The sequence below is a fragment of the Pongo abelii genome, chromosome 12 (assembly GCF_028885655.2).
Source record: "Pongo abelii isolate AG06213 chromosome 12, NHGRI_mPonAbe1-v2.0_pri, whole genome shotgun sequence".
In the NCBI taxonomy this organism is placed as follows: Eukaryota; Metazoa; Chordata; class Mammalia; order Primates; family Hominidae; genus Pongo; species Pongo abelii.
Window position 1 is genome coordinate 111,780,261 of NC_071997.2, and position 10,881 is coordinate 111,791,141.

At 43.0% G+C, this 10,881-nt stretch overlaps 1 protein-coding gene across 1 annotated transcript in view; it reads left to right on the forward strand.

Moving 5' to 3' along the window:
- Positions 1–2,480, forward strand: part of APOB (apolipoprotein B) — a 42,262-nt gene extending 39,782 nt beyond the window's left edge. Inside the window, exon 29 of the mRNA XM_024242617.2 lies at positions 573–2,480. Coding sequence (XP_024098385.2) covers positions 573–2,177 — 1,605 coding nt within the window. The 3' untranslated portion in view covers positions 2,178–2,480. The remainder of the gene's footprint in view (positions 1–572) is intronic.
- Positions 2,481–10,881: the final 8,401 nt, after the last annotated feature.

Genomic DNA, 10,881 nt, shown 5'->3' on the forward strand with positions numbered 1-10,881 from the left:
AATTCCTCTCATGTCATTTACAAGCTCTGCCAGGGCCAAATCAAGGGTGACGTTACCAGAGGAGAAGACCAAACATGGTTCTATTACTGTTACTAAAAGTTTGTCATGGGCTTGGAGAATGCGTACTGATATTGGGATTCTGGGTCTCTGCAGGGTGGGTTCCAACTTGCCTTTTTTGCTATTTCTTCTTTCCCTATCTGTCATTTCCTGACTCTTCTTCTCTCTCCTCTTCTTTCTCTTCCCCCTCCTCCTCTTCCAGTTTTCAGTCCTAGGAAGGCTTTAATGTTAAGTGTCACAATGCAAATGCCAAACAGCAAGCGTTTTTTTTTTTTTTTAATCCTTTCTGGGGCATGTGATAAAGAGAAATTAACAACAGTAGACTTATTTAACCATAAAACAAACACATGAACTGACATATGAAAGATAAATCCCTTTCGGTATATGAAAGATCCTCTGATCTTTATTTTTAACTGCTAATGAAGTTTTAGTGTACTATATTATGTAATTGGAGTAATTGAAAACATGTTTGTTTTTTTTTTTTGTTTTTTTTTTTTTGTTTTTTCTCTATTTAGTCCTCTCCAGATAAAAAACTCACCATATTCAAAACTGAGTTGAGGGTCCGGGAATCTGATGAGGAAACTCAGATCAAAGTTAATTGGGAAGAAGAGGCAGCTTCTGGCTTGCTAACCTCTCTGAAAGACAACGTGCCCAAGGCCACAAGGGCCTTTTATGATTATGTCAACAAGTACCACTGGGAACACACAGGGCTCACCCTGACAGAAGCGTCTTCAAAGCTGAGAAGAAATCTGCAGAACAATGCTGAATGGGTTTATCAAGGGGCCATTAGGCAAATTGATGATATCGACATGCGGTTCCAGAAAGCAGCCAGTGGCACCACTGGGACCTACCAAGAGTGGAAGGACAAGGCCCAGAATCTGTACCAGGAACTGTTGACTCAGGAAGGCCAAGCCAGTTTCCAGGGACTCAAAGATAAGGTGTTTGATGGCTTGGTACGAGTTACTCAAGAATTCCATATGAAAGTCAAGCATCTGATTGACTCACTCATCGATTTTCTGAACTTCCCCAGATTCCAGTTTCCGGGGAAACCTGGGACATACACTAGGGAGGAACTTTGCACTATGTTCATAAGGGAGGTAGGGACAGTACTGTCCCAGGTATATTCGAAAGTCCATAATGGTTCAGAAATACTGTTTTCCTATTTCCAAGACCTAGTGATTACACTTCCTTTCGAGTTAAGGAGACATAAACTAATAGATGTAATTTCAATGTATAGGGAACTGTTGAAAGATTTATCAAAAGAAGCCCAAGAGGTATTTAAAGCCATTCAGTCTCTCAATTCCACAGAGGTGCTACGTAATCTTCAGGACCTTTTACAATTCATTTTCCAACTAATAGAAGATAACATTAAACAGCTGAAGGAGATGAAATTTACTTATCTTATTAATTATATCCAAGATGAGATCAACACAATCTTCAAAGATTATATCCCATATGTTTTTAAATTGTTGAAAGAAAACCTATGCCTTAATCTTCGTAAGTTCAATGAATTTATTCAAAATGAGCTTCAGGAAGCTTCCCAAGAGTTACAGCAGATCCATCAATACATTATGGCCCTTCGTGAAGAATATTTTGATCCAAGTATAGTTGGCTGGACAGTGAAATATTATGAACTTGAAGAAAAGATAGTCAGTCTGATCAAGAACCTGTTAGTTGCTCTTAAGGACTTCCATTCCGAATATATTGTCAGTGCCTCTGACTTTACTTCCCAACTCTCAAGTCAAGTTGAGGAATTTCTGCACAGAAATATTCAGGAATATCTTAGCATCCTTACCGATCCAGATGGAAAAGGGAAAGAGAAGATTGCAGAGCTTTCTACCACTGCTCAGGAAATAATTAAAAGCCAGGCCATTGCGACGAAGGAAATAATTTCTGATTGCCACCAGCAGTTTAGATATAAACTGCAAGATTTTTCAGACCAACTCTCTGATTACTATGAAAAATTTATTGCTGAATCCAAAAGATTGATTGACCTGTCCATTCAAAACTACCACACATTTCTGATATACATCACGGAGTTACTGAAAAAGCTGCAATCAACCGCGGTCATGAACCCCTACATGAAGCTTGCTCCAGGAGAACTTACTATCATCCTCTAATTTTTTAAAAGCAATCTTCATTTATTCTTCTTTTCCAATTGAACTTTCACATAGCACAGAAAAAATTCAAACTGCCTATATTGATAAAACCATACAGTGAGCCAGCCCTGCATTAGGCAGTAGACTATAAGCAGAAGCACATATGAACTGGACCTGCACCAAAGGTGGCACCAGGGCTCTGAAGGTCTCTGAACTCAGAAGGATGACATTTTTTGCAAGTTAAAGAAAATCAGGATCTGAGTTATTTTGCTAAACTTGGGGGAGGAGGAACAAATAAATGGAGTCTTTATTGTGTATCATACCACTCAATGTGTCTCATTTGTATTGAAAAACAGTGAAACGAGGGCATTGATGCAAATGTTCTGGCACAGCAAAACCTCTAGAACATATAGTGTGATTTAAGCAACAGAATAAAAATGGTAACGGAGAAATTGTGGAGGGAAATATTTTGCAAAAATATTTAAAAAGATGAGGTAATTGTGTTTTTTATAATTAAATATTTTATAATTAAAGTATTTATAATTATTTTATTATTAAAGTATTTGTAATTAAATATTTTATAATTAAAGTATTTATAATTAAATATTTTATAATTAAAGTATTTATAATTAAATATTTAATAAAGTATTTATAATTGCATATTTTATAATTAAAGTATTTGTAATTACATATTTTATAATTCAATATTTTATAAATAGTTAAAAAGATGAGGAAAAAATTTAAAAAATGAGGTAATTGATCTCAGGAGTTGTATTTGCCAAGTGAGAAGGAAAAAATATTCACAAAGGCTTGTACATACTTTGATCCTGAGGAACACCTCTGGTGTCTTCCTGTGCCACATAGTCTTCCTCACTGACAGTCTGCCTTTGCAAGGCAAGGCTCTCCGGTAGGCCTTGAGATGAAACCACAGGTCTTTTATTTCACTCAGCCTGCCAGGAGTGGAGAAGGAATGGCTAGGGAGTCCTAGCCCCAAGGGCTTCATGGCAATACAGACCCCAGATGTCTCCCTGGAGCTCTGCCAGGATCCATTCGAGGCAAAGAAAGTATGACTGGGAGAGGAGGGGTGGAGATGTAGATTCCTAACAACTCTGCGACCCAGCATACATATATGCTCTTTAGGCTCTTAAGCATCCTTATTTTTCCAAATGTAATATCCAACAATCCCAAGTATAATAAAAACCCAAGGGTTTCTCCTGCCATATCCACTCACTTCAAACTCTGATTTTAAACACTGGCAATGTCCAGTCAGAGCCTCCAAGCTGAGCTCTAGAAAGAGAAAGCTGCAAAAAACCTGTGCAACAAAACTTGCATTCGTATCACTGACAAGGGTAGATATAAAACAGCGCGTTCTTTTCCATGACACTGAAGAGCAAAGGAAGAGTGTAACTTGGGGACAATAAGAAATTGGAGGTCACCACCTCCCAAATCCTACATGAGGTCTGTTTGGAAAAGACCTCCTTTTTTAATTCAAAAATCCTTCAGCCTCCACCATTCTTTCATAAAGCTTCACATTCTCTTGGTGAAGCCCACTGTTAAAATGCACAGGGGTTACCTGGAAAAGGAAACACATAGCCTTAACAATATTCTTCTGTACTGAACTGAAGAGTGAGAAAGAGTCCATGGAGCTATAATACAGTAGTGTATGAATCTGGTACTCAAGGAAAGTCTGTTGGATAATGGATGGATGGACGGATGGATGGATGGGCGGGTGAGCAAATGAATGAGTAGATAAATGAGGGGTCAGTTTTGAGAGTGAGAGAAACATGGAAATTAGATTCAAATCCCAGGGCACCACATGGAATAGTACCAGGAATAGTTCTGCAAGAGTTTCTCTGATGAGCTGTAAGCAGCAAAAATCTAGTGAGTGTTCAAACTGAAAGGAGGCCTGGAACTGTGGCTTAATTTGGAGGGAAAGAGGGAGTCCAAGATTCCCAGTGCTTATTTGTTGATATCTATCTAGGGCTGAAAGGAAAAAAAAATAGCCACAAATCCAAAATGTTTGTACAGTCACATGGTACCCACTGCCCAGTTCCTTGACCAGTGTCCCTCATACAAAGGGCCCCTGATGAGCTCAAAATGTCTTTGTTGCACTGAATGAGGTTTGAATAACAAGGGATCCTTGTGGGGGCTTGGACTTTGCCTGCTCCCTTCTTTGGTCTTCTACTGCATATCTGGATACTTCTCTGGTTCAATTAATAGCTACATTTTTTATTTGCTTGTACTTAGGGCAACTTATTTCACCTCTGCAAGCCTCAGTTCTCTTACCTATGAAATGGAGATAATATCTATCCTGCCTGCCTTGCAGGACTTTTCATGAAAATCAGTTGAAATAACATATATGAGAGTTCTGTAACCTTTAATGTCCTGTAGAAACAAAGTGCCATTATCATTAGATGATTATTAAAATGACATTATGGCAAGAAGAAAGAATGGAGGCAGGGCTACGTGTCTGGTTCAGTGAGCATTGATAAAACACCTCTATGTGTAAGGCACTGTGCAGTGGCTCTATAGAGGAGAAAAAGATCAATAAGATACAGTTCCTGGAGGTCTGTCTGCCCATTTGTCTATCAAAGGTGAAATGTGTTGTCTCATGATGGATATAACCAAAGTACTATCAGGGATTTAAAAGAGGAAAGTTGTGAATCAGGGGATTTTTATAGAAAAGGTTGAAATGGATCTCAAATATTCATTGACTTTAATAAACAGATAAGAGAGAGAGGGCGGTCTAGGAAGAAGATGAGTAAAGAATGATAGATGGGTGTGTTGTAAGGACACTGGATTATCCAGTTTAGCCAAAGCACAGGAAAGGTAAGAAGGAGAGAGGATTGGAAAGGCAGATCTATAGTACTGCAGAGGGCTTGAATGTCAGAGTAAAAAGATGACACTCTCTTTGCTGAAGGACATCCAGTGAAAGTTTTTGAGCAGAAGGGTGACATGCATTGTGATTTAGGAAAACCAACATGACAACATATGGATAATGAATTGTAATGGGGTTAATCTGGATATGAGTGTATTAGTCCGTTCTAGCATTGCTATAAAGAAATACCTAGACTGGGTAATTTAAAAAGAAAAGAGGTTTAATTGGCTCATGGTTCCTCAGGTGGTACAGAAAGCATGACTGGGGAGGCCTCAGGAAATTTATAATCATGGCAGAAGGCAAAGGGGAAGCAGGCACGTCCTACATGGCTGGAACAGGAGGAAGTGCGGGGAGGTGCTACACACTTTTAAACAACCAGATCTCATGATAACTCACTTACTATCATGAGAACAGCACCAAAGGGGAAATCTGCCCCCCATGATCCAGTCACCTCCCACCAGGCCCCACCTCCATCACTGTGGATTACAATTTGACATGTGATTTGGGTGGGGACACAGACCCAAACCACATCTATGAGGTTGTGCCAGGGTCCAAGTAACAGACAAGAAGCACCTCAGTCAAGTCCTAGGGTTAGGAATGGTGAGGAGGGTAGGATAAAAGAGATTGGGGAGGCAGAATTGACAGAATCAGGTGGCTAACTGAGTAAAACACAAAGGATGGGTGCAAAAGCTCTTAGAAATGGAGTTGCCTTGGTAAGTCACTGAAGCCGGGAATTGGAGGGGTTGCAGGAGAGAGAGGAACAAGGAAGAATAGGTAAAGCAGACTTCAGAGTTAGGAAATTCCGAACCTGTGTAACTTGAAGGGCTATGGAGCCTCAGTAGAAATGGGGGGAATGTGTTGAGTGGGAGATTATTAGTATAAGATGTGGATTCATTGACTATCACAGCAGGAATGGGACTACGGGATCGCATAGTGAGTTTCCATTTGCAACGATGTGTCTAAGCAGAGATATCTAGCAGGCCAGTTGGAAATGTGAGCTAGAGAAACAATATCCAAAGGAGTAGGGGCAAAGGAGGATTTTAATCAATAATTGCATTAATTTTATGTTTGTATAAGTAACTTTAGAAACTTAACAAGAAAACAAAGAGTTTTTCCTTTTGTACAGTTAATTGCCCTATTGTCCTGGGAGTAAGTCAGCAGGTACATCTGCTAAGAACATACTGTGAGGTGATGTGGAAAGTCCTGCTATAAATACAGATATTCCTCCCATTAAACAAATATCTAAAGTTTTCAACCAAAGGAAAAATCAAATAATGGAGCCCAGCCCGAGTCCCTGGGGCTTCAGAAGCATGATCAAGCTGTGTGCTTTGGTTTGACTCCCAGGTCCCGCCTAGAGTAGTGGTGCTGTCCTCAAGATAAACCTGATAAGAAATGGGTCCAATGGGACTTAGTATCACCAGATGTCTTCAGAGCTACCTCCATTTTCTTCTGCTTTTTACTTGAAGCCTGGTCAGTTGAACAGCTCAATTCCCCTTTTTTGGTAAGTTGAGCAAAGCCCCCTCTAACTCCCTATTCTAGGTCCCCTTCTGACTCTAATTTATGACTTAGTCCCAATTCAGTCAGAGAAGGGGCCAAGCTGGCCCTCAAATGGGGCCTGCAATATGGGAGCCAGAGTGGACAAACAGATGTTCCCTCTAAAAGTGTCTAATAACCAGAGATAAATGTGCAGAAACAGACCCTACCTCTTAGCTCATCTCCTTGTATGCTGTTTCACATTAAGAGGTCAGCTATAACTCCCTTCAGAGTGCTCCATTTGTTGGTGGGATGGTTGGGTGGTCACCAACAAATAACATTCCAGGGCCTCATAAAAGTTGGTGGAGTAGGTGCACATGTTTCCACAAGGAGAGGGCCTTGCCTTTATTGCCTTTATTCTGCTACATAGACTGGCTCATGCCTTCCCCAGATCTGAGCAGTGCTTCAAGTCAACAATGCCAGGGCACTAGGCGCTAACACTGACACTTGTGTCCATTTTACTCCCTGGACTGACACCACCATAGCCCATTCTTGGGGTGAGAGGGATGACTCAGGCCTTGAAGGTGGACTGGTTCATGAACTGCAGACCTGTGTCCCCACCCTTGTTTTTAAACTGTGGCTTGGGCTGTCAGCTGTGCAGCATGAACACCAAACCACAGTGAGCAGAGGCATCCAGAGTTTAGATTCTAATCCAGAAACAGTGCCTAAGGAAAGCACAGCTGGACCAATAGCCCAGCTCCACCAATTCTCTCTCCATTCCTCTGCTTTTCCATCAGGTGGGGCTCATCCAGGCTGGTGCCGAGGTCTTTCTAGAGTAGTGGAGCTCAGTATAGCTCCAGGAGACCTAAAGCCTTCGAACTGGGATTGGAGCTAGGGTCATTAGAACATTTGTATAATCACATGGGATGTTGGATGATCCTGGAAAGAACAATAGAGAGGGCCGACTGCTGCCCCATAGCTCTGTTGAGCTGAGGTTGGGAACCAAGGCAGTCAATACTTCCCTCCTCTCAAAAGAAGTCCCCGGTCTCAAATTCAAGCTTCATCATTCATGAGTTATTTAACTTCAGAAAAGTCATTTGAGTTTCCTAACCTTCAGTTTCATCATTAAAATGGAGATCAATGAGAAAAATAGGTTGAGTGACTCTGAGCAGGAGGAGAAAGTGGCCCCCTCTTATGTTACAGAGTTGTTACAAAGATTAAATGAGGTAACATACATGGAGCCTGGCACACAGCGAATGAATGCATCGATGGTTTTCTATTGACAGAAGTCAAAATAAATGACATACAATTACAATTATACTCAACTACATAGAGGAATCTGACCACAACATAATAGGGAATAAGAATACAAGTCCTGGAAGATGAAATGCAGTGCCAGACTCTTTTGGGTTTTTTGGTTTTTGTTTGCTTTTATTTTTGTTTTAGTTTGTTTGTTTATTTGTTTGAGACGGGGTCTTGCTCTGTCACCAGGCTGGAGTGCAGTGGCACCATCTTGGCTCACTGCAACCTCCACCTCCTGGGTTCAAGTGATTCCCCTGCCTCAGCCTCCCGAGTAGCTGGGATTACTGGCATGTGCCACCACGCCCGGCTAATTTTTTGTATTTTAGTAGAGATGGGGTTTCACCATGTTGGCCAGGATGGTCTCGATCTCCTGACTTCGTGATCCATCCACCTTAGCTTCCCAAAGTGCTGGGATTACAGGCGTGAGCCACTGAGCCCGGCTGCCAGACTCTTTTAATACAGTTAAAATCAAGAACAAAATGCTTTGTTTTCTAGGATTATAGTTTTGAAGCCAGGGAATGTTAAACTCAACATTCCGGATAGGTTATGATCTGGTGGGGAGAGGCAGGGAAGGGAGGGTGAGGACTCATGGGTCAATGTGGGTGACCCTCATGCCCTCATTCTCATGCTGCGGGGTGAGTTTGTAGGTGCTTATGGCACTACTAATTGACTTAGTTATATTATTTATTTAATGAATTAAAACAAAGGAGAAAAAAGTAAAGCCTTTAAGTGCATGGCTTCTATGAAGCACTTCAATTATTTCATGCTTCCTTTTCCTCTTCACCTGAGATTTTTGGGCAGATCAACTCCTCCTTCTCCAGGCAAAATTATTGCTTCAGCAGCTATTTATTAAGCCCCTTCTCTAGGCCAGGCATTCTCCTAAGCATTCAGGGCAGAGAAATAAACAAGACGCTGACGTAGGAGGCTGGACATGGTGTTCAATCTGGGAGGGACCCAAATGAGGAGGACTTATAGGGATTCTGGGATCACGGAGACAGAAGAGGCAGGAGGTCACAGAGCACATTTGGGAGAGAGACGTGGGTGTGAGTTCCAAGTGTGCCACTCACCAGCCATGGGGTCCTGGGACAGTCACTTCGCCTCTCTGTTCATCAGTTACTTCATCTGTAAAGTGGGAACTCAGAGAATAATAACATGCTCCAGATGAACTGAATGAGCCCGAGTCCTCCTATACCATCTAAGCTTTTCGCCTCTGTGACTGTTTCTTTTTATTCTCTATGCAAAAATCCTCCCAGGCCCAGCAAAGAATGTCTCTTAGTCCTTGAAGACCCCCCGATCCCTGCTGAAGCACACCCAGGCCACGTGTTTGCCTTGATCTAGTTGTCCTCGCCTGTGTCACCCCCCAGGCCAAACTGAAATCAAACAGGCCCTTCCAAGGGGCTTCCCCTGAGGTCTCGTCAGTTTTCCTCCATGTCTCACCCTGTGGCTGGGTAGTTGAAGGGCCTCCTCTTGGGGATTCCCTGAGTTTGCTGAAAACAATCATTCCCTTGCATGGATGCCTCTGAGACAACTCACTCAGCACTGGTGTGTGCTGCCGTCCTCTGACTGGCTAAGCACACACACTAAAGTGGCATTTCTAGGCTTGTTCTCTCAGAAAAAGGTTTGGATGGGAGATGGAAGGGGCTGCAGTTTCCCGAGGCTGACTGAGGGCTTGCTGTCATGCTCTATTGAGTGGGTTTATCCTCCACCTCTGCCTCCCCGTCCCAGGCACCCTGCCTCCCCACTCACAGGTCCGGCTGCCCATGCAGGGCTGACTCCTTCCTATGACAGGTACAGAGATAAGCCGGGGATGCAGGGTCTCCCCCTCAGCTCTGTGAATGGGGCAAAGCCACGATGCTGGGACAGAGTGCACATACAATCTTATCTCCCCAATAATACCAGAGGCAGAGAGTCATCCAAACATAGGACTAGCCCACCCCTAGACTCCCCTTTCCTTCTCCAGACTCCCTGGGGCAATAGGGGGCTGAGTCCTTGGGGGAGTGTGGGGGATAGAGTTTAAAGATAATTTCTCTGCTGCAAAAAAGAGGCACTTGTTGTAAGCTGATTTCTGAACCAAACACAGCCCTGTCTCACTTTACGCACTCACCATATCCTGTAAAGTTTGGGCATTTCCTTGAATAAATCAAAGAATATTTGAAATTTACAATATAAGAGAACCTGATGGAGAATATTCCTGTAAAACAAAGTTTCCTCTTACCCTGTGAACCATTTTACCTAAAATGAGTCTTCTTTGCATGTCAGGGTTTTTGATGGAATTTTCTTAAACCAGGTTCGTCCTGAGCCAAGTCCTACTGAGGCCACTGGAAGATGGTGTGGAACAAAGGCACCGGGTGGCAGGAAGGATTTGACTCTGCTGTTCCCAAAATCCTTCTAGCCTGGGAAATAATCAGTCAGCAGAAATCAAGCCAGTTCCTTGGCTTGTGCGTGCAATGCATTTTTCTCACACTCACCCGAGATGGGCAAGGGAGCAAGAGATGTTTCTGTCACCTCATCCTTACTGACACATGCAGAGGGCAACATTTCTCTGGAGAGTCAGTCCCTGAGCCAGGCTCCACTCTCGCCTCCAATGCAGGCTCCTCCTGCCACTTAGCACCACTCCATGCTCTGCTGCCCACTCTCAGGTGTGGCTTACTCCCTTTCCCCTCCTATGTAGGGGCACATCCTCCCCTGACTCTCTACAGAAACATTCAAGGTCCTCTCAAGTGCCACCTCCTCCAGGAAGTCCACTATGCAAGCTACACATTCTGATCGGCAGGCCCTTTCCTCAGTATGGGAATGAGTGTCTCTGTCCAATCTCAGTCCAGTGTGAGGACAGGATTTGGTTGCACTCCCCCAGGAAGGTACAATAGCACACTCCAGCCCCAGAGGTGGCCTTGCATGGGGCCAGCCACAATTTAGCAGCCTGCAAACGCAGTCGAGTTTCCTCTTCAGCACCTCTGCTAACTGAGCTGTGGTGTAAAGAGTAGGTCAGGTGGTAAAGAGCTTGGACTTGAAGATTCACAGATCTGAGTTCCAGTCCCAGCTCTGCCTCAGTGGTACCCTGTTACATCACTT